The 22,824-nt window shown below is 38.4% G+C and overlaps 1 protein-coding gene across 1 annotated transcript in view; it reads right to left on the minus strand.

Moving 5' to 3' along the window:
• Positions 1 to 12,018, minus strand: part of col17a1a (collagen, type XVII, alpha 1a) — a 33,201-nt gene extending 21,183 nt beyond the window's left edge. Inside the window, exons 1-11 of the mRNA XM_072656904.1 lie at positions 11,981 to 12,018; positions 8,399 to 8,472; positions 7,100 to 7,144; positions 6,791 to 6,946; positions 4,587 to 5,063; positions 3,473 to 3,520; positions 3,361 to 3,366; positions 3,283 to 3,324; positions 3,149 to 3,196; positions 1,166 to 1,300; positions 727 to 813 (exon numbers count right to left, since the gene is read on the minus strand). Coding sequence (XP_072513005.1) covers positions 727 to 813; positions 1,166 to 1,300; positions 3,149 to 3,196; positions 3,283 to 3,324; positions 3,361 to 3,366; positions 3,473 to 3,520; positions 4,587 to 5,063; positions 6,791 to 6,946; positions 7,100 to 7,144; positions 8,399 to 8,462 — 1,108 coding nt within the window. The 5' untranslated portion in view covers positions 8,463 to 8,472; positions 11,981 to 12,018. The remainder of the gene's footprint in view (positions 1 to 726; positions 814 to 1,165; positions 1,301 to 3,148; positions 3,197 to 3,282; positions 3,325 to 3,360; positions 3,367 to 3,472; positions 3,521 to 4,586; positions 5,064 to 6,790; positions 6,947 to 7,099; positions 7,145 to 8,398; positions 8,473 to 11,980) is intronic.
• Between the last annotated feature and the right edge of the window lie 10,806 nt (positions 12,019 to 22,824).

Consider the following 22,824-nt stretch of genomic DNA (forward strand, 5'->3'; position numbering starts at 1 on the left):
ACCAATCAGAACACAGGCAGAACACAGGACACCAATCAGAACATGGCATCAACACAGGACACCAATCAGAACACAGGCAGAACACAGGACACCAATCAGAACACAGGCAGAACACAGGACACCAATCAGAACATGGCATCAACACAGGACACCAATCAGAACACAGGTAGAACACAGGACACCAATCAGAACACAGGCAGAACACAATCAGAATGGCAGATTCATACTGAAGTGGCTGAATTTGCTAATAAGAAAGGGTGTCTGAATATTTTAGACATACAGCATCTAAAAACAATGGGAGATATGTATAATATAATATGTTGAATAACTAATATGGCAAATAATAGTACCGAAAACTGGAATTATAGATTATAGAAGAAAAGGAACTTTAAGGACTAAAGGACATTAATCTATCTTTGAGGGTACAGGTACAGGAAAGGGTCCTCAACTATGACTAATAAAACTGCTAAAATGAATTATTAAATTAAAATAAATATATATTTTATAGATGACATCATCACACAGTGTGAGTGTGTGGCTGTTTCAGGTTAGAATTGTATCCAGATCAGATTCAGACGTTTTCCCTCAGATGCTGATATAGACCCAAAACCAAATCTCCATCAACACTGATCCACTATCTCTACCACTGAGAGTGACACACACATGCAGGAAGCACCAAACACATCTCTGACATGATAAACCCCTCTCGCATTTCCACACACTCACCGCTGTGATGAATCGTGCTGATTGGGCTGAGGTTTTTGGGGTTGGTGTGGTAGCCATATCCAGAATCCGAAACAGTGCTGTCGTAACCTGTCCAGGAGAAACATCACCACTGAATACCACCCTTACCACCTTACCAAGCGTGGGGGCAAAGGTGATGTGTGCAGAATTGGGTAGCAACTGGCTATACTTTCCCTTTAACAATTATGGAAGGGCAATTTTGATGGATTTATAATGATGATATGAAAAATATGAAAGTACTTTTACTAAAATAAATATAGCTCATTTTATTTTAGACTATATTTTTAATTGATAGAGCAAGAAGTTCCACTACAGGTCTGCAAGTCAGTACTTTAGTATTTTTTTTAGCAGTGTAGTGTGTATAGTGTATTTTTTTTGTAGTCAGTGTGTGTGTGTGTGTGTGTGTGTGTGTGTGTGTTACCTGAGTGGCTCTGGGTGCGTGTGTCCACACTGGCTTTCTTGGGGATGGGTAGAGTATTGGTGGGGGATCGAGGAGGACTGCTGCTGCTGGAGCGGCTGCCTTTAAGCAGCTTCTTCACATCATCCAGCTCAGTCCCTAAACACACACACACACACACACACACACACACACACTTTCACTCATGTCTCTGTAGTTTCCATTTCCACTCATGACTTTTTTCACCTTCCTGTAGCTTTAGTGCTAAACAGTTAGCCATGGTAACCATTACAACAGCAAGCATTTGGTCTCCGTTTTTTACTTTCTAAATAAAACCTGATTTTTAAAGTGTTGTTTTTTTGTCACAGTTGACCAGAATGTCTCTTATATAGCTATAAATGCTCACATTCTCCACCTTTTATTTCCAAACAGCTCAGTACAAGCAGACATCCTCTTCTGCTTCGTACTGTAGCTAAATGCTAGCTAGATGCTGCTATGCTAGCGCTAGCTGACTCTCTCCCAGTGTTAATCTCAGACACCTAAAAGCATCTGTAGTCTCTTTCATTTTTATTTTTCATTTAAAAAGCTGTACTTCCCCCATGAATAATCTAAATATGAAGAACATTGTGATTTTTACTGTTGCTACGTGCGGCTAGCTAGCTAGTAAAGTGAGCTGTCTTGCTAAACGCCGTTGTGATGCTCGTAACTAAGCTTAGCGTTAAAGAAATTACTCATTAAAATAATGTCCTGCTCAGACAAAATGTGGTTGATCAGCTATAAGATGTTTTAAGTTGACGTCTTTAGTTTTGCACTGGAGTTATGAGGCTAATATCAGACTGGGTGTCACAGAAATCCGTTGTTGTTGTTAGCTAGCCACATTAGCCTTGTAGCTCCAGTGCCAAATTACAGAATTACAGAACATGTAATTTTTGTAAAATAAATAAATATATATATTTTTTAATCTGGTAGGAAAACAACTGTGTGTAATGTATAATTTTAAACTAATAATATTTAGAATTGTTATTATAAAAATTATTTTATTTTATTTATATATATATTAAATACAATTACAATTCTTTTTTTTCCTTTTTTTTTCTGTGAACCATTACTTTAAACCCAGCAACCTTTTTTCCAAATATATATAAAAATATCTATATATTTATTTACTGTATTTATTTGCGACCCCCAGATCGTAGTCTCAGTGCGTTAGTCCGCTGAGCCGGAGCCCCAGTTAGTTTTAATGCTATGTTTGTGTTATTTGGGGAAGTTCATTTGGAAATGAACTTGTGGCTCAAACTATGTAAAACTGATTTACCAGGCTATTTGTTCACTGATCTTTTACAGTTAGTACAAGCTGTAACATCTGTACTTGAGCTGTTGTTGCTCCATTTCATATGAATGGCACTTACAGTGGACCAGGGCAGATCTAGCAAGGCAGAAATGTATACTCTTATAACAACAATTATTACATTATTATAATATATATGGTTTTATATAAACCATTACTTTAAAATCACAAACCTTCAAATATTACTGCGGAGTAAAAGTTTTTTTTTTTTTTTTTAAATATATATTTCTGGAAACATGTTCCTCCCAAAAGTAGTTAACCTTATTGCTGTCATGCAAAAACCTTGTATCTTTAAAGTAATTACATGTATTGATAAGGTAATTAGATGTATCTTTAAAATAATTAGATGTATCTTTAAAATGGCAAATTTACTGAAACATTAAAAATCTCTAAGTTTCGCTGGAGGTCTAGGTTTTCTGCTAAGTTATTTTGGAGCATTTGGCAAGATGTAAAGAACTGACAAAATCAAACTCAAAGTCAAAAAGAAGATACAAGGTTTTTAAGTGACAGACACACACCTACATGAACATATAGACACCAAATCACTAAGTGTACTCATTGTTGCCCTTCCTCTATCCTCTACAACACACAGTCAATAAACAGTATTTGTTGAAGTGCTCAAACACATGAATACAGTTCTTTTAGAAGACTCTACTGACATCTAGTGGAGGGAGAGGCGCTCTGCAGTCTGGCTCTGATCTCACTCTCTGCAAAAGACAACAAAAATCAAAATGTTACTTTCACTCCTACAAGATCTTCAGCTTTCCCAAAAGCTTAGAGGGGCTTTATGTACCTCTGGTCTGGGTGCGACCCCTGGTGACTGCACTTGCAGTTGCTGAGGATGAAAGCGAGAGGACAGTAAATATGGTACCTTCAGCTCACATTCATAAGAATCAGCAAAGTGATCAATGTATAATCAACGTCAGTTCTAGGAAAATGTGTGATTCTGATGCTTAAGCATAGAAAATATACTCTGAGCTTACTGTACTCCTTCCTGGTGTATTCGGGGGAGGAATTGGCACTTGATCCTCCTTTTGACAGAGAGATAAACATACATTATGAATATACATATATAATGAGGGGGAAATGTATGATAGACCATTATATATAGGAAACCTAATGGGGGGGGGGGGGGTTTAAGATAAATCATTACATATAGGGAGCCTATTTGGGGGGGCAATGTATGGTAGACAATTATAGTATAGGGAGCTAAAGAGGGGGGAAATGTAATTGTAGACCATTAAATAAAGGGAGCCTAATGAGGGGGGTATATGGGGGATTTGGTTTGGTCTTCTTTTGGTCAGCTTTGGTCAGGGCTTTTTTGTTTTTTTGTTCTCTTTTATTTACCCCAATTCAGACTCATTAGGACCCAAATCAGTAGCAATATTCCCAGCATCCTCTAGAAGGATGAAGATTAGCACATGCTTCCTGCTGCTAATGCATAATCCCTGGGAAGCTAATGGGCTCAGAGGAAAGCAACAAGTCCCCAGCTCTGATACATCATTTAACAGACACCTGTGCTGGCCAAAATTACACTGGCAGTGATGCGGGGAGAGAATGCCATCAACCCAGCCAGAGAGAGCATGGCCAATTGTGCTCCCTCAGGCTCTGGCTGCCATAGGCTGAGCTGAAGCCCCAGTGGGGTTTGTGTTATTTTGGAAGGCCCATGAGGCTCAATAATGTAGAACTGTACAGACTTGACTGTGCAATGATTTAATAGACTTTTTTAGCAGTCTAGTCCAAGTTAGTAGTAACAGTACAAGTTGTAACATTCACACTTGATTGCTGATTACCCCTAGGGGTCCTGGGAATTGGAGTTACTTTGGGTAACAGTGCCTCGCCGCCATTGCCCTCTGCTGGCAGATGGCAGCACAGACTGACCCCTTACAATGTGTTTGATTTTATACATTCGTTAGCAGCGAAATACCTGAGAACTCAATACTTAAGGTTGTAGTGTCCACATACTTTTGCCTATAAAGAATAACTAATAAAAGATTCAAGACATTGATTCCAAACTTTTGAACAGTGGTGTATGTCATGCTTTATATCTGATGAATTCATCATAACTGGTTCAAGAGGTCAAAAGGCCCCACTCACCCTCGTATCCTCCTGCACGCATGTTCATGCTGCTTTTCCTCTCACCAGGAATAGGTGAGTAGGTGATGGATGAGGAACCACTCTTCATCATACCCCCTGAGGTAGAGGAGCTGTATTTGGTCACTGTGAGAGAGCCGGAGCCACCTCCCGCCGTCATGGCTGATGAGGAGGACATGGTCAGGGAACCACCGGACATGCCAGCCGACCCAGTGGAGGAGCCAGTCACCAAACGAGAAGAAGTGGAGGAGGAGCGAGACTCAAAAGCACCAGAGGAACCTCCTCCTGAGGATCCTCCAACTGTGACAACGGGGATGCTGGTAGAACCTCCGCCCAAAGCTCCAGAACTTCCAGCAACTCGGCCTGAGGATGCTTCGGACGCAGACAGGGCAGCAGTAGACAAGGTCCCAGACGAGCTGCTGCCAGATCCGCCACTCACGACTCGGACTGAGCTGCCGCTTGAACTACCTACCGAAGATGCTGGAGGAAAGATGAAGAAGCAAATGCAGTCCAGTTAACATTTTTTAAATCAAAAATGTAAAAAATTAAATTAAAAACACAGCAAGGCCGGCCAGATGGTCAAACCGGTTGCTCTTGACCAGCATAGGGTGTGTTTTTGCCTAACTGTGATGGTTTAGCTGGTCCTCAAGCGGTATGACCACACTAGACAATGCTGGTGAACCAGCATGAGCAGCAAGACAACATACACTGTTCAAGAGCTGGTTAACCAGCTTGCTTATTAGTATGCGGTATGTTTTAGCCTGGATGACCAGCTTTTCAATCACCTTGACCATCAAGACCAGTAAAGGCTATGTTCAGACTGCCAGTCCAAATCCCATTTTTGGCATATCTAGATTGTGTCCAGGTTTTTGGTAGACTGGACAGCAAAAAGCCACATGAAATTCAAACCACACTGAGGTGAAGGTGATTTGAAATGCAATTCTAATCGGACACACTGGTCGCCACGACTGGACATCATCGTGCTGTTTTGCATCACTCGCAACGTGACAAACAATGACCATGTCAAATACTGGATCCAATACAGGATCCAAGAAGAGGGCCACAGGCAGTTACTGATGCCTTCGCCCTTACCACAGCAACCCATGCCTGATATGTTTGTGATGTCTGGACATGCAAAACGGATCTGACCACTTGTAAATAACAGTGCGGTAAGTAGTCTCACCAGATCTGATTTGAGAAACAAATCTGATTTGCCTGCAGTCTGAACATTAGCCATTAGCTGACCTTGAGCTAGATTTTTCAGCAAGGCTGTTTCAAGTAGGCCTATGTTGTACAGCTGAGGCAGTGTGTATGTGTGAGCATGGAAATGCCTCTTAAACCATGCAGCAACAGTTAATGTTAATGTACATAAATACACACACATTGGCTCATTAAGCAAGACCTGTAAATAGCCTTAATAGCCCATGTGACCAAATCAGCTTCTTTCTGTTCAACTGTACAACTTGGGCCTACTTAAACCCCTCTATCCACAGTATCCTAACTATGGGCAACTATGGAAAATAAATAAATAAATAAATAATATCCATAATATCTAGCCAAGTGCAGCTCTGTGGTCACAAAATTATGGATAACTAACAAACTGTTGATCAACACACAGAATACAGTCTACAGCCATCAAGACCAGTGGGGGGCTACAATTAATGAATAATAATGTTCCTACTATAGTGGTCAGTGAGTGTATAATGTACAGTCCTACACAGAAGAAGTGGAAAGTTTTTGTTTACAGATAGAAAGTAGCTGGTACACAATATATTTTTTTCATTAAACAAAAATAAAAGATAGTTCTATGTATTGCACGTCATGAAGGTATATTCTTAATGACACAATTGTGCCATATTCTTTTCTTTTTCTTTTTTTTTATTGCATTTAGATAAAAAAAAAACAATATAGTGGTCATTTTTTCCTGGAAATATTAATACAATATAAAGAGGGTTGCTTTAAAAAGTTGTAAAAAAAAAAAAAAAAACAAAAAAAAAAAATGGAGATACAAGGTTTGGTTTCCAACAGCAACAATATTTATGTGTAGCCTACATCAAAAAGGCAAACACATGAGGTAGATAAGATTAATTAAGATCAAGATTAAGTAAAGCGACCAATTAGTGTCAGTACACTTAATCATACTTGTGTCATGTCATCACAGGAAGTGATGTCAAAAATGAAGTTGTGCTTACAGGATATGACATAACTAGTGTTGCCGATGCTGCTTCCTCCTCCACTGCTTTGGCTGATGATCCTCTTCTCCACCAGCACTGCTCCTCCAGAAGCTCCAGAGTCTGAAGCAGAGCTAGAGTTTGAGCTGGTGCTCACCACCCGCTGAGTGCTCACTGAACTGCTGTTGCCCTCTAGTGGAAGAAAGAGAATAGCACTTGATCATAACAATGATTCTGTAATGATTCAGTCATGTAAATGATTGCAGGAAGTCTTACATTTGTTTCTAATAATAAAAGCTAAAATATTAGCTTTAATAAAATGCTAAAATAATAACCCAAACTCACTTGGTGGAAGGGACTTTAATCTTGTGGTGGTCACTGTCTCTGTAACTGGGGAAAGCAAAAGCATTATTTAAAAAGAAAATTGAGTCTACTTCTAATCCTGCAGGTCTGGAGGCCATTTAGTTATTTCCCTGCTTAATGATTGACTGAACTCACCAGTTAAAAGAAGGTGTAACAGGTACATTTAAAAAATTGCACTAACCTACCAATGAGCTACGGCCAAAATCTAATTTCAGAAAGTGCTACATTTTAACCATGTGAGACTCATAGCCACTAGGTGGCGCTCATAAAATCTGCAAAGCTAGCAAATAGGTTGCCTAAAGCTCTATCATTCACCATAACATTGTGTAATCATAGCTTCTTTGTAGCTCAGATTGTGAAATCACAGGGACAGCTGTGACCATTTCACAATCTGAGCTACAAAAAGCTAACAGAAGCTATGATTACACAATGTAATGGTGATTGATAGAGCTCTGGGCAACCTATTTGCTATCTTTGCAGAATGTAAGCTACAATAAGCTATATTTTTACAGTGTGAGCTAAAAGAAGCTTTAATTCTGCAATCTTGGTCAAAACAGCTGTAAGAAGCTTAACATGAAAATACAAGAAAACATAAGAAAGTATTCTTTCACAGTTTAAGCTATAGGACAAAATCTAATATACAATAACCTATATGAAGCTATTATTAGACAATGCAAGCTACAATAAGACATATTATTAGACATATTATCACACATACAAGAAGCAATATAATCTAACCAATGCTGTAGGGCGTTCAATGAGCCATAAGAATCTCTGATAATAATCTGAGCTACACCGAACCAAAATTTTCGTAATCAAAATTGCTAAAAACTATAGTTTAACAATCTAGACTACTACAAACTATCATTTTAGCAATCAAAACTGCTACAAACTATAATTTTAGCAATCAAAACTGCTACAAACTATCATTTTAGCAACTGAAATTACTAGAAACTATAATGTTAGCAATCTAAGCTACAAAAGTATCTTATATTTTCATATTATCATATTTCCATAATCTAAGATCATAAATCGAAGCTACAAGAGGCCACATAAATTCATAATGTCACAATCTGAGCCATAAAAAGTTAAAGAAACAATAGTTTTGCAATCTAAGCTATAGGTAAACAGCAGTTTTTGTGAAACCCAAATAAGGTAAATGAGTTTTAATGTTGAACTGTTACTTCTACACCATCTACTGTTTCAGAAAGTTATTCTCAGTATTCTAATTCCAATATGTACCAGGCATCTCCTAATCTCCTAATGAGCAAAAACACATACCTCTCCCTGCAGCTCCTGATCCCCCCTCTGCGTTCACAATCTTGGATGTGATTAAATTGTCCATTCCATGTTAACTGTTTAGAAAGGGGATACCAAACCCAGAGCAAGGTTTACATGATGAGGTGGACGAGACAAGAAGAATAAAAAGACACTTCTACCAAATTCACCATTTCTCTAAATTTGACCAGAAATGCCATAGCAACAGCAATCAAGTCGTAAAAGTCTGGGGTGTCCGACTGAGCTTAGAAAAGAATGGCATCATGTACATGCTCTATAGGTCTCATTGTCTATGCTATAGTAATGCACTAATTCCTATCTCAAAGGACACCTACCAAACATTCTGCATCACCAACGCAGTAGTATTAGATATAGTCTACAAAGATGTTCTTCTAGATCTTTTAAACTCACCACTCTGGGTAGAGCCCAACTCCATCCTAGAGACCTCAGCCCTACCAGAACTTCACTTTCTTTGAGTAAAGAAATCAAAGCTCTAACACGCCCTATGAAGCGATTTTAAGTATGGCATCAGCCATACTTAATATATCTGGACCCCGCAGGTTTCGACACGACTCTCCTCCTCAAGGCAGCAGCAACCCACTCATTTACCCCATATGGGACACACTGTGTGAATTATTGTATGAGCATTTCGTAATCTACCTTGTCTTTGGAATCACACTAACTATACATACAAAAAAACAGGTTCCAGAAAGGGGTCTTTAGGAGATTGACACTATTGACACTATTGGTGTCCTAAGGATCATTTTAATAGATGTTTTTTGGGGCCTGAGAATAACAAGTGTACATGACGTGCATGAGTGTGAAGAACCTTTTAAACTTTTATTTTTATTTTTAACAAACCCAGCAATTAACTTATTAAGTATATATTTTGATTAGATATATAATCTAAACATTTCTCTTAAAAACAGCCCTTTTGTATGGAACTCTCCTTGGCTAGTATCAATAGCTGCCCACAGGTTGAATGTCCAGACAAGAAGAATACTGTAGCATTTTCTGATGTTCTAAACATTGTTCACAGAGCAGATAAGCAACACAAAAGCCTTCGTTTAATATAATATGAGCCAGATTTGCTACTAAAGTCTCTATTTCAGCACCCCTGCTGTAAACAGTTGTTGCCACCCTGCTGCTGGCCCCTTTGGTGAAGCAGGAACATCTGGTAAGTTCCATATTCCTTAGAGAAGCATGCTCTATTCTTAAATACAAAGGGGCCTACATGGTTCTTGCTTTGTATGTCCTGTTCTAGTAAAAAGCTTGAATTGGTGTAGAACCATAGCATATGCAATTTCTTTATACTTCTAAACAGGGTCGTCACACATTAGGGAATCAAAGTTCTTATTTCAGGATATATTTCCCAAAATGATAATTTCCTGCAATTCTAATGGAAAATTGAAAATGAAAAACTTTCTGGTCCACATATTGAAACTATCAAGCACAAAAGGAACTTCATAACTTCATCAGTGGACGTCAGTGTACAAAGAATGTATTGTGATATTTTAGTCAATTCATCATGAAAGTAACTGCCAGATGCAAATCAGGTCAAAAAGTGAAGTGTTTTTGTGCGACAGCGACGGTATTGATTGCAGTATAGTGCGACGTGGTCTAGTGTAAAACAAGGTAGTAGAATACGGGCATAGAACACCTGAAACATGACCATTTGCTCCTGATACAACACATACAATTTAGATGCTTTAGAAAATGCATTACAGACTCTTTAGGTGATGTATGCTTTCAAAGTATACATTTGTTGACATTTTAAAATCACTGTTTTTTTTTTTACTTGTACTGGATCTCATTTCTGTCTTTTAACCTATTTGAAGCCTATTTCCATAAGCTTCATCTTTCAGAACTGTACTTCCACCTTCTTATACACAAAACAGCATCAGTCAGAGGTTGAATGTGCGCTGATCATCATCTTAAAAGCATTTGATCAAATGCTAGGGTCACCATATTTTTGTTTTTAAGAGGACACTAGGAACTCACAGGTTTTTCCCGGTAGTTAGAACGTCACGGCTGAGGGGTTTTAAGTAGGCCTAAGTTGCAGGTTGAACTGAAAGGAGATGATTTGGTCATCTAGGATATTAAGGCTATTTACGGTCCTACAGCTTGACTGATTGAAACCCCCCACAGCCACGACATCCTAAGTGTCTTCAGTGTCCTTAAAAGACAAAAATATGGTCACCCTAGCATTTGATCAAATGTTTTTAAGATGATGATCAGCACACGTTCAACCAAGTTGTCTCCAAACTTAGGTTATGGTACTGTTTCTATTTAAGCTACATTTCCAGAGATGCCTTCTATACATCTGTTTATCATATAATCTTGATACATGAAGAGAAACTTCCATCAATCATTTCTTTCTTTCTTCTTTCCTTTCTTTCATTCATTTCTCTTTTCTGAATTCTTTACTTCTGCCTTTCCATCATTTTATTTTCTGTCTTCATAAATCAAGTAATCCAGTCACTCGCAAAACAGAAACAAGCTTATCTGAAGTTTCAAGACTCAAGATCACATTTCCAGATACTACAGATTCAAAGTGTGTGTACATGTGTCTCAAGGCTAATTATCATGTGACATGTCTACAGTCTTTGACTTTGTTGTGGTTTTCCTCCTATTGTTGCACAATGACAGTGATTAATGACTTACAGCCGTAAATTACACTGAGACTGTACTTAAGTCCTCTCCTCTCGTACAAATTGCTCTGGTCTTGGCCTTTGAAGGTAACATGCATTCTTCTCTTGCAGTAGGTGCTGTTACCTAAGCGTTTGTCATATGAGAAAGCTTTTTCTTTTCTGTAGGTGCTGAAGAGCGTTCTGGAAATGAATCATAACACATACTGACTCCATAAAGACTTCCATAAAGAACCATTTTTGCAGTAGAGTGACCTTTAAGTATTTTAAAGGTTCTTCACACTCTCATATCTCTATAACAAACATGGTTCTTTATTAAACCAAATGTGGTTCGTCTAAGGCATCCCTCAAAGAGCCATTTGTAGCGCCTTTATTTGTAAGAGTGCATGAGACTACGCTTGCAGGTTGTGGTAGATTCTTGCCTTGAATAATCAGAACATAAGCTTAAATGAAGCTGAATTAAAAACCTGAACCTCATTTTAACAGCGTTATACATTACTAGCCCAAAGGCCTTCAGTAAGCCAAAGCTCATTATGCAGCTATATGCTGATCAGCATATCTGATGCTGCATGTCTTGAACAGTGCTGTAGCCGCTAGAGTACAGGAATGCTGCCAATTTGAACTTGCACTTGAACTTGATTCAGCATGGCTGGCATTTGCTAAACATAATTGATTAATTTGTTACTTATGAAACATAATTTTATGGATGTGTTTGTAAGCCTTTATTTATGGCATCCGTTTATGCTGTGGTGACAAAATTACACTACACAGTAGACCGCAATAAGCACCAACCGATATGCCAACACCTTCATGTACATGCCAGTGAATAATAACAGTGAATAAATAATATAGCAGTTAGACAATAACCCTTATAGAAAATAACAGCATAATAATCCTGGGGGGGTTAAAAGGGGTTTCAAATCCTGAGTAAACTCACCTGTTCCCTCTTTGTGGAGAAATGGCTTTGTGCTGGCTTCTTGTGCGCTGTGTCTTTGAGTCCCGAGTGCTGAAAACAGATTATATTTACGGCCAGGTCAGGGTGACTAATCTGCAGGCAGGTATGCAGGCGTTTTTGGAGGATTTTGAAGGGCCTACTGTATACCATTTGTTCTGACTCACCGTTTCTATCTGCAAGTTTGGACAAGACGAGGGGCTGTAACTGGCTGCCTGTGATGGGCACACATAGCTAAGAGAAAATAGACCCTCAGGGCAATCTCATTTTAAAGAGAGTGAGAGAGATATACGGACAGTAAAACACAAGCTTTAATAATTGACTGCTGAAAGATGGATGGTCATAATGTGACTGCATCTACCATGACCCAAAGCAATGAGCATTTCAGTACCCTTTTTATTTTCAGTAAGTGGTTTGCAAAGTATCTGCATGCGATGCTCCATGTTTTGAGTCAATGTAAGTGTATTTAGTGGATTATCTAAAATAAATTGCTTATAAAAGGGTTAATTTAAGGAATTTAGCCTGACCAATAAAAATATCATTAGCTTTTTCTTGTTTATGTTATAATAAAAAATATCCAATGACATTCTGCTGTAAGCAATAAAAAAAATTAAAAACAGCTCTGGGGTACTATCAGCACTTGTGGGAAATGATTTTATTCTCAGATGTATAAAAAAATCATGATGTCTCGCCAAATTCCTCACAGAGCATCCAAAAGGTTATTTTCATCTGGTAATACAAACTCTCACCAGGAAGGCATTTGAGGTTGGAGATGGATTTCACAGAGTAAACAAACAACACATTGCTGAAATAGGCCTGCAGGGTGCTCACACCAATGTCAAACAATAACTAAAAATACACTAAACAGAATTTAGGTATAACTTAATTATACCTAATATATTATACCATATAATTATAGGAATAGAGGTATAGAATACAACATGTCCAAAGTGAAGGCCTGTGACACTGGGATAGCTGGGTAATGCTCTCATCAGTTATAATACATTAGAGTAAGCTGTGTGTGTTTGCATTTTTGGTATGTTGGCTTGCATTTGCATATCAACAACCCTTTGCTGATCCTGTAATGGTCTAAAAGCTGTTGCTGTGGGGCTACTGATATGTATTTATGTTTAATATGCATTTAATTAACCATTTATTTAACATAACCAAGGCGTATTTTCCCAAACTGGTGGGGCTATTCTTTGGTAATAGAAGGACACTGTAGGCATGACAAATAAAGATCACATTATATGTCGATCGCTGATGCTTTGTCAGACCAGGTTGCAATACTCACAGCACACACAGAATACACACATCTTACACTCATAAGTATCACCAAATACACAAATACACATTTAACCACAAAACTACAGAAATGCCACCTTTACCATCTTCCTTACCCCTCCCACCACCACCAGGTGTGAGAAGATGTGCTGTAGGTAAAACCCCTGACAGTTGATGATTCATCATGACTCACAGAGTTGAAATATAAATATGAAATATAAATATGAAATATGTTACAATGACAGTTCCTCAGGGATTGCCATACATTTTATACAGTTGCATTTGCTATAACACTTCACACATATGTGGACAATGCTAACTTTTAGTTTATGATTTCTCACTTATTCTGATACCAAAGGGATTACATGAAGGATTTGAAGGGGACTGATTATTAAGACTAAGCCTCAGCCTCAGACCTCTTTTATTATGATGTTGTAAAAAGTCAGAAAAAAACATTATTTATTAGTAAAATGGAAAAAATCTAAATCTCTCCATTATATTATACTATCCTCTCTACTGTAAATGTCCTTAAGGGTAAACAGAATAGTTCTAAAACACTGAACCTTGTCTTTTGTCTCTACAATAGCAAATATACTGTGTTTGCTTCCAGTGTGCTCACTAATTTAATGCAAATATGTTATTCAGCCTTTCCAGCTTCAGCTAGAACATCACATTCCCAGTTTGTACTCTGCTTATGCGTGTCTGCTTATGCGAGTGCTATCCACTAGAGATAGGTGGAGAGTGGGAGAAGACCTTTGGCTATTTGCACAAGATGGTGCAGTCAGACACTCAAAGTGTGGTCTGAGATGGACTGGTGCCCTGTCCAGGGGTCATTCCTGCCTGATTCCAGGTAGGCTCCGGCCCACTGCAACCAGAAGACCAGAAGAAACAGGTGTTTGGACCTTTCTGATTCAAATTACATCTAATATAATAATGTTAGATCAAATATATTCAAACTGTTGTTTCCTAAAGTAGGAAATCTGAAAGATGTCATTATAATGAATGAAAAAAATGTAAATCTATTTTAGTGTCAGATTTTACCCTAATATCTATTTGCATTAAAATAAATGTTTTATATTAAACATGCTATATAATCTAAAATATGTATTTCTGATCCTCTATCAGACTTCAGCATTTTAAAATTGGTGCCACAGTATGGATATGTTTGCGGCAATTGGCTGCAATGAAAAGACATGTTTTCAAGCTGAAATCCCCTTTGGCCCTAGGATAAAATATTGAACTGGGACAGTCAAGTTAAGGCACAGTCCCAGCTCTCACCTGAGGCAATAAAGGTTTAGTATTTCAAGAGAAGTTAAAAAAATGAGAGATCTGTTCTGAAATGCACGGAAATGTTCAAAAAATTACAGAAACTCCTCGGAGCAAAAATACTCTGCTATTAAGTCATTCGCCTCTGCATCAACATGCACTGAGTAAAAAAGCAGGACTGGGAGCTATAACCTTGCGTGCAATTAAACACATTGTTTAAAAGTCAGGAATCGCTGTTTTTCAATACTGTTAACCCCGCTTTGGGAGAAACACACGTATAAAATGACACCACGCTGTTAATAAAAGGTTCCATGCTGTAGAAGAAAAACACTTTTGGTTCCATAAAAGAATCGTCTTAGTGATAGAGATGTGTGAGTGTGATGAACCTCTTGATGTAGAAGTTCTGCACCAATTCAAAGGTTCTTCACAGCTTTATTTTTAGGAGTGTAGGCCTCATTTCAGTGCCAGCTTTACACATCTTCATACACTTGGTCTCTCCATTCCATCTTTGAGAGCACCTCCACCCTGTCTTAAGGACCACTCCGAAATTGTTTTAGCTGAAGTGAAGCTGGTTGGTACTTCTTGGATGGGTGAGGGATAGAGTGAACACGACCGTCCACTTAAGCAGCAAAACGTAAGAAGCTGAAATCACTGCTATCTCACTATTATTTATTTAGTATTTATTTACTTTATTTATTTAATCCCACCAAAACTATAGAAGGAAGCTACTTCCAAGTCATATCAGGTCCTTAAAAATATCAAACTTTATATGTAGTCACTGTCCAATGAAAAACATGTATCTCCACAATAGTAACTTTACAACAAAAGAAGGAACAAACCTTCTTTAATTTCTTTCAATGGAAGTCATTGGAAAAAGGTTTTATTCCAAGTCATTTTTGAGCATTTTTGAGCATCTCCTAAAATGGAGATACAGGTTTTTCATTGGACAGCAATGACACACTTCAATACTTTAAGATATTTGAAGTACCAGGACATCCATTTCACCTGGCTTTAGGTTATTGCTCCATACATAATGTGAGTGCTCTCCTAGCTTGGTAGTCAGCTGGGCAGTGGTGGCTCAGCGGTTAGAGCGCCAGGATATCGATAACAGGGTTCGATTCCCGGGCTCGGCAAGCTGCCACTGGCCCTTTACCCTCTCTGCTCCACGGGCGCTGGAGTTGGCTGCCCACCGCTCTGGGTGTGTGTGTGTACTCACTGCCCCTAACACATGTGTGTGTGTGTTCACTACCAGATGGGTTAAATGCAGCGGTTAAATTTCGCTGTACAGTGACAAATACATGCACCTTCACTTTAGCTAGTAAAGCTTACAACCAGATGAAGATGATTAGCACCCTAAAGCTAACTTACGTGAGGGTGAGTGAGTTTCAGTGTACCTTTTGCTCCATGATGGGCCATTATGTAATGCATTTCCCAATGATGACTCAAAGTTGGTGGGGGCATGTTTTAAACAGTATAGAAAAAGTGCAGCCCCTGTACTCTAAGGACAGAGACTTCAAATAATTTTAGGAAGCTGTGAAAATAAGATAAAATAATATATACAGTCATGCCCGAAAGTATTCATACCCCTGTCAAAGTTTGACTTAAATTGACTTTTATTTAACCAGAAATTATATTTTTGCCTGGAAACGACACAGGCATCTCCCAGGAGATAACACGATGATGTACAAGAGGCATCATTGTGGGAAAAAGTATTTCTCAGCTTTTATATACATTTGAACAAAAAGTGGCATGTCCAAAATTATTCATACCCTTCTCAATAATTAATAGAAAAGCCTTTATTGGCTATTACAGCAATCAAACGCTTCCTGTAATTGCTGACCAGCTTTTTGCATGTCTCCACTGGTATTTTTGCCCATTCATCTTTAGTGATGAGCTCCAACTCTTTGAGGTTCGAGGGTCTCCTTGCCATCACCCTGATCTTTAGCTCCCTCCACAGATTCTCAATTGGATTCAAGTCAGGACTCTGGCTGGGCCACTGCAAAACATTAATGTTTTTGTCTGCTAACCATTTCTTCACCACTTTGGCTGTGTGTTTTGGGTCGTTGTCGTGCTGAAATGTCCACCGGTTCCCAAGGCCAAGTTTCTCTGCAGACTGCCTGATGTTGTTGTTGAGAATCTTGATGTATTGCTCTTTTTTCATGGTGCCATTTACTGCGATCAAGTTCCCTGGTCCATTGGCTGAAAAACACCCCCAAAACATTAGGTTCCCACCACCATGTTTGACAGTGGGGATGGTGTTCTTAGGGTTGAAGGCTTCTCCTTTTTTACGCCAAATGGTGCACACATCATTTGTTTCATCTGACCATAAAACAGAACACCAGAAGTCTTCTTCTTTGTCCAGATGAGCATTTGCAAAGGTCAAGCGGGCTTTTGTGTGCCTTTTATGGAGAAGTGGTGTCCTCCTTGGCCTGCGTCCGTGGAACCCAGCAGTGTGCAGTGTCCGTTGAACTGTCTGCCTTGAGATGTCGCCACCAGCAGAGTCCAGATTCACCAGGATGGCCTTGGTGGTGATCCTTGGATTTTTCTTCACCTCTCTCACTATTCTCCTGGCCAGCACAGGTGTCACTTTTGGCTTCCGACCACATCTTCTGAGATTTTTCCACAGTGCGGAACTTCTTGTATTTTTTAATAATACTTTGCACTGTAGCCACTGGAACTTGAAAACATTTTGATATGGCTTTATAGCCCTTTCCTGACTTGTGAGCGGCCACAATGCACAGCCGCAGGTCCTTAGTGAGCTCCTTTGTCTTAGCCATGACTGTCCACAAACCAACTGCAGAGAGCTGCTGTTTTCCTCTTGTTGAGTTGATTAAAACAGCTGTTCCCAATGAATCAGGGTAATTAGGATGCTTTAAAACAGCTTGGACTATTTGGAATGGTATAGAACTTTGGATTTTCCCATATACTGTGACAGTTTTCAAAGGGTATGAATAATTTTGGACATGCCACTTTTTGTTCAAATGTGTATAAAAGCTGAGAAATACTTTTTCCCACAATGATGCCTCTTGTACATCATCGTGTTATCTCCTGGGAGATGCCTGTGTCGTTTCCAGGCAAAAATATAACTTCTGGTTAAATAAAAGTAAATTTAAGTCAAACTTTGCCAGGGGTATGAATACTTTCGGGCATGACTGTATATATATATATATATTGGATTTGTCCAAAATGCTGCACAGAAATGATTTAATAACATTCAATAAGGTCATAAAAAAATTAACAGTATAACAATAGTGATCTAATCTGATCAGACAAACGAGCTGTAAAATATTAATATATAATATATTTGATAATTTTTTATATTTTTTTATTTGCTTCATAAACAACATTTGGATAGATAATATTAAGATGATGTATTTATCATTTAATAATGTTTTAATAATGTAAGTAGCTACCTACTTCATGTTATTACTGAAAAACATATCAGTATAATTTCAAGATTTAAAAAAAAAAGTACATTTGAAAGATGAATATGACTATTAAGATTATAAACTGAAAAGTGATTCCAAACTTTTGAACAGCGGTGTACGGTAAAGTGTGAGTCGGTCAAAAGACTTCATGGAATGTTGGACGTGTTCATACTTTCATACATCACCCTGTTGTATTTTTATGCTACGCTTGGGTGATAAAAGAGAAGACTGAGGCCAAGGAAGCCGACATGCCCAAACCTCACGCCTCTGCAGTCTTCTACAAACTACTGAACACTGCTGCTGTCAGTGTTGCTGTGGGTGCTGCTAGTAGTTTTGGTGCCAGAGATAAACCAGCTACTTCTGCTAAGACGTCTTGGCGAGAGGGGCATCTTCAGTTTGGATTGAGGATCTGCACAGGACTGTGGATCTCATCCAGTGGAATGTTGAACGTTGATAAACAGGATAGGTATTGCCAAATGTTTGTGGACAGTTTGGTTAGAATTTTGCAGCACTCAGCTTCATGCTAATCTAAAAACTACTACTACAAAATAAAATAAAATAATAATAACATTTAACTTTTTTAAAGATTTTTAAAGTTTTTATTTCTTTTTTTTTTTTACTACCATTAAAAACACATATTGACACTCTTTCGGCTTAAAGCCAAACTGCTGAAATGTTCGAGTGCCAACATCTCAAACAAGGGAGGGTGAAAAATGTGGAATTAGGTATTATTCAAAGAACAGAATTTTTATGTGATCAGGCCTGAGGAAGGTTTATTAACACAGGTCCATGCTTTGCTTAGCAGGCAGTGTTTTTCATCTAGTCCAGCTTGATGTCCAGTTTGTCTGTCAGCCACCAGTAAGTGTAATCCAGTAAGTGGCATCTTAGACCACCATCATCATCACAGACAAGCTAGCTTAGACCATCTGAAACAGGCTGCTGGGGAATTGTACCAGAAGGATGGTGAGATTGGGTGCTGCCACATGATATTAAAAAATGTTGCTAATAATTATGGTAACGTCATGAGAATAACCGTTTCAGGACTAACCCAGCTGAAGGTGTTAAAATAGCTGTAAGAATCTCTGCTGGATACACCTGGAAAGCAGATTTACAGTGAACCACAGGCTACACATTTTTCATGGACATGTTGTTGATCGCAATGATTTGTGGAGGGAGTTTTTACCAAGAGAGAGAGACTTCTAAAGGCGCTTTTATTATAATGTAGGTGATGTTTTCCGTTTTTGTCAAAATAATGAAAGGAATATTTAATATCAAAATTGATCAAAATGATCAAATTTTCTCTTCCTTTCATTTAATTTCAAACAATTATTAGCACAAATACACTCAAATAATTTAACATTACACAAAAGCGTTCATGATCTTTCTGTAAGACTGCAGCAGCTAAATTAATTTATGATCTAGTTGATGATCATACACAGCATAACAGCAAAACAACAATTCTTATGATTTCTTAAATAATGTTGCCAAATTTTCATTTAATGTATAGATGTAAAAATGAATTGAACTTGAATGCATACACATAGGCATGCACAAAAACACACAAGCACACAAGTAACATAGTAACACAAGAAAACCCTGCATATATATATATATATACACACACACACAAATTGTGTGCATTTCTATTAAAATATAATCTTATACAATACTGGAATATAAAATATAATATATTATCATATCATATGGACTGGAATATAACATGTATATTATATATTTGTTGACAATTTAGTTTTTTTAATATATTTAGATAAATATACATTGCATGATGTAAATGTTTTCCAGGTCAATAAATTGCAAATGGTAAAATGTTTGTGGACACCCCTTCTAGTGAATGCATTCAACTACTTTTACATTGCACTCATTGCCACAGACACAGATTTTTAAAAAATGCGCACACACAGCTTATCTAGTTCCTGTATAGAAGTACTACCAATAGAATAGGACTCTGAATCTGAGTCACTGAAGCCTTTATGCCAGCTAGAACTGGCATAGAACAGCTAGAAGATCGGCCCGGCCTGGCCCTACCTGAGCCTGTGCACGTTCTGTCTGAGCCTGACCTGACCCACTCCTTAAACTTTTTTGAGTAAGAAGAGCAATAAAAGTGACCTTTTTAACTATGATGAGTTTGAATGACTGAAATCTGTTCAGAATGATGTTAATGAACACTGCAACATGGAAGAAGCATAGACCTGTTATTAAAACTGTTTATTAAGAACGCAACTCCAAATGATTAAAACACCAACAATGCCAACAATGAGCCACAGGCCTAAACATATGCAACTCTTTTACGATCACAGTGTGATATATTACTTTGCTATATTGTGACAGATCATAACAGACCATTTTTTTAACCCGACCTGACAGGGCCCGAAAAAAAGTGGTGGGAAATCTCGGCCTGACCCGGCTTCAGAGCACAGAATCTAAACTCTAATGCCAGCTCAGACCAGTCTGTCCATTCCCTGTTGACCATCTCTCAACAATACAGAGGTCCTGTCCAGAGAACTGCAGCTCACCGGACGTTTTTTTCTTTATTACACCAATCTTAGTAAACTCTAGAGACTGTTTGGCATGACAAACCCCGGTATTCTGCTGCTGCTGGAATCTTAATACTACGACTTTTATTCACTGTTAGCCAGTTGTAGCACTTTTGGGTGAAGTTACCCCGTGAGCTATTTTTACGAGGCCAGTTTAGGAGAAGGCGAGAGGATTCTTTTGCTGGAATGTTGTTTTGGAGACCAGAGTGTGAAACAGTTTAGAGAGAGATATTTCACATATTTGTTCTGTAACATTTCTGTTTCTGACGGCATCTCTCTGTAACCAGTGAAGACTTGTATCTTCCCACACTTTTCAGACTGAAGGGTTAGATTTTAATGCAAAGTGCTAAATCTCTAACTAGAGAACCAGAGATACTCTATCAGTGTGAACCCACTGATTTGTAATCTCATCAGTAGCTTGTCAATGTGAGAATAGCTGAGCGTAAATGACTACATAACACACATGTACAGTGCAAAAATTCAAAATACAGTTATAGGCTTTAAACTACACTCCTTAAAGTAGCACATCTGTCCCAATCTGGTTATTTAGCCCCAAGACTAAATCCGAAATGCTCTGTGGAGCATTTTTGATCTTTCTTAGCACTTAACCCTACATTTACATACATTATATGTCCAAATGTTTGTGGACACCCCTTCTAATGATTGCATTCAGCTACTTTAAGTTGCACCCATTGCCACAGACACAAATGTGTAAATGCACATACAATTGTCTAGGCTTGGTAGAGAAGTACTGCCAACAGAATAGGACCCTTTGGGTCCAGATAAACCAGATAACCCCCCCCCCCCAAGCCCAGCACTGAGCTGTGGAGCAGTGAAACTGTGTTCTCTGGAATGATGGTGGTGCTTCATCCAATACTTTTGGGATGAGTTGGGGAGTTGGGGATGAGGTGCTGATCATCCAACACGGACCTCACCAATGTTCTTGTTGGTGAATGTAATCAAACCAGCAGTGCTCTCCCAAAATCTGGCAGAAAACATTCTTCCCTGGACAGTAGAGTGTCACTCCAACAAAACCAGGATAAACTCTTTCTTAATACTCTGGATTTCGAAAGAAACAGTGAATAAAGCAGGTGCCCCAATACTATTGACCAGATAGTGTAGGAGAGAATGGATTTCTCACATTTCATTTATTTGGTCTTTTGATCTAACCACACAGTGCGGAGGCCGTACTTAAGCTTTTACAATACAACAGGTGTACTATTGGGATATATTCGCTGATAGCTGTGGGAATTTCCAGATGATGTTGATAGGGGAACAGGAGAAGATGGTGAAAAAGACGACTATGTGTGAATTTAACCAGGGAAGGACGTGGGTTCTCTTTTTGAGTCTTGGTTCCACTCAAGATTTCTTCCTCTCGACCCGAGGGAGTTTTTCCTTGCCACTGGTTTGCTCTAAAGAGACCCGGATCTCAGTAAAGCTGCTTTGTGCTATTTAAATTGAATGGAATTTACTACACCTAGATACAAAAAAAAAAAAAAAAAAAAAATCTACAATGCAAGTACCATCATGTGAACCTACATAAACCTATCAAATGTTGCCCTAAGCCACATAAACACATCTGTACAAAGTGTTCTTTTCACTATTAATCAAATCCATACCATCCTGATTCAGATGTCTGTGGTTCAATGATCATTACGCTTCATAAGTGCAGTGTAATAAAACATGCATATCTTCTGAAGACATCTGGATTGTCCCTTGTCCCATTTTTAAACCACCACACAACATAAAACACAGGTTTTGGACTAACTTTATGTGACTTATAGAAAACAGGTCTAGACTTGATGCTCATTGATCATAAACAGTGGTACAGAGAAAGCCTGGAGACCGACTGTTAATCTGCTCTTAGACAGAGAGACAGGGGGATCATTACTCTCACCTATTAACCTGTACAAACACAACCATCTACCGACAGAGATCCAGCAGGTGCTACAGGAAAGCATCTCTCTCAATTAGTGTCTGTTTCTCTTTGTCTGTGTCTTTCTTTCTGTTCAGTTCGAATAAATCTTCATTGCCTTTCACCCGCCCTCACCTACACTCTTTTAAAAAAAAAAAATAAAAAAAAGTCAAAAGGCCAAAAAAGGTATACTTGGAACAGTCCCATCCCAGATACAGTTAGTCAGTCACCAATTGTGCAAGTTCTCCCACTTAAAAAGATGAGAGGCCTGTAATTGACATCATAGGTAGACCTCAACTATGAGAGACAAAATGAGAAATTCTGAAAATCATAGTCTGATTTTTAAAGAATTTACTTGCAAATAATGGTGGAAAATAAGTA

Source organism: Salminus brasiliensis, chromosome 15 (genome assembly GCF_030463535.1).
Source record: "Salminus brasiliensis chromosome 15, fSalBra1.hap2, whole genome shotgun sequence".
Classification (NCBI taxonomy): domain Eukaryota; kingdom Metazoa; phylum Chordata; class Actinopteri; order Characiformes; family Bryconidae; genus Salminus; species Salminus brasiliensis.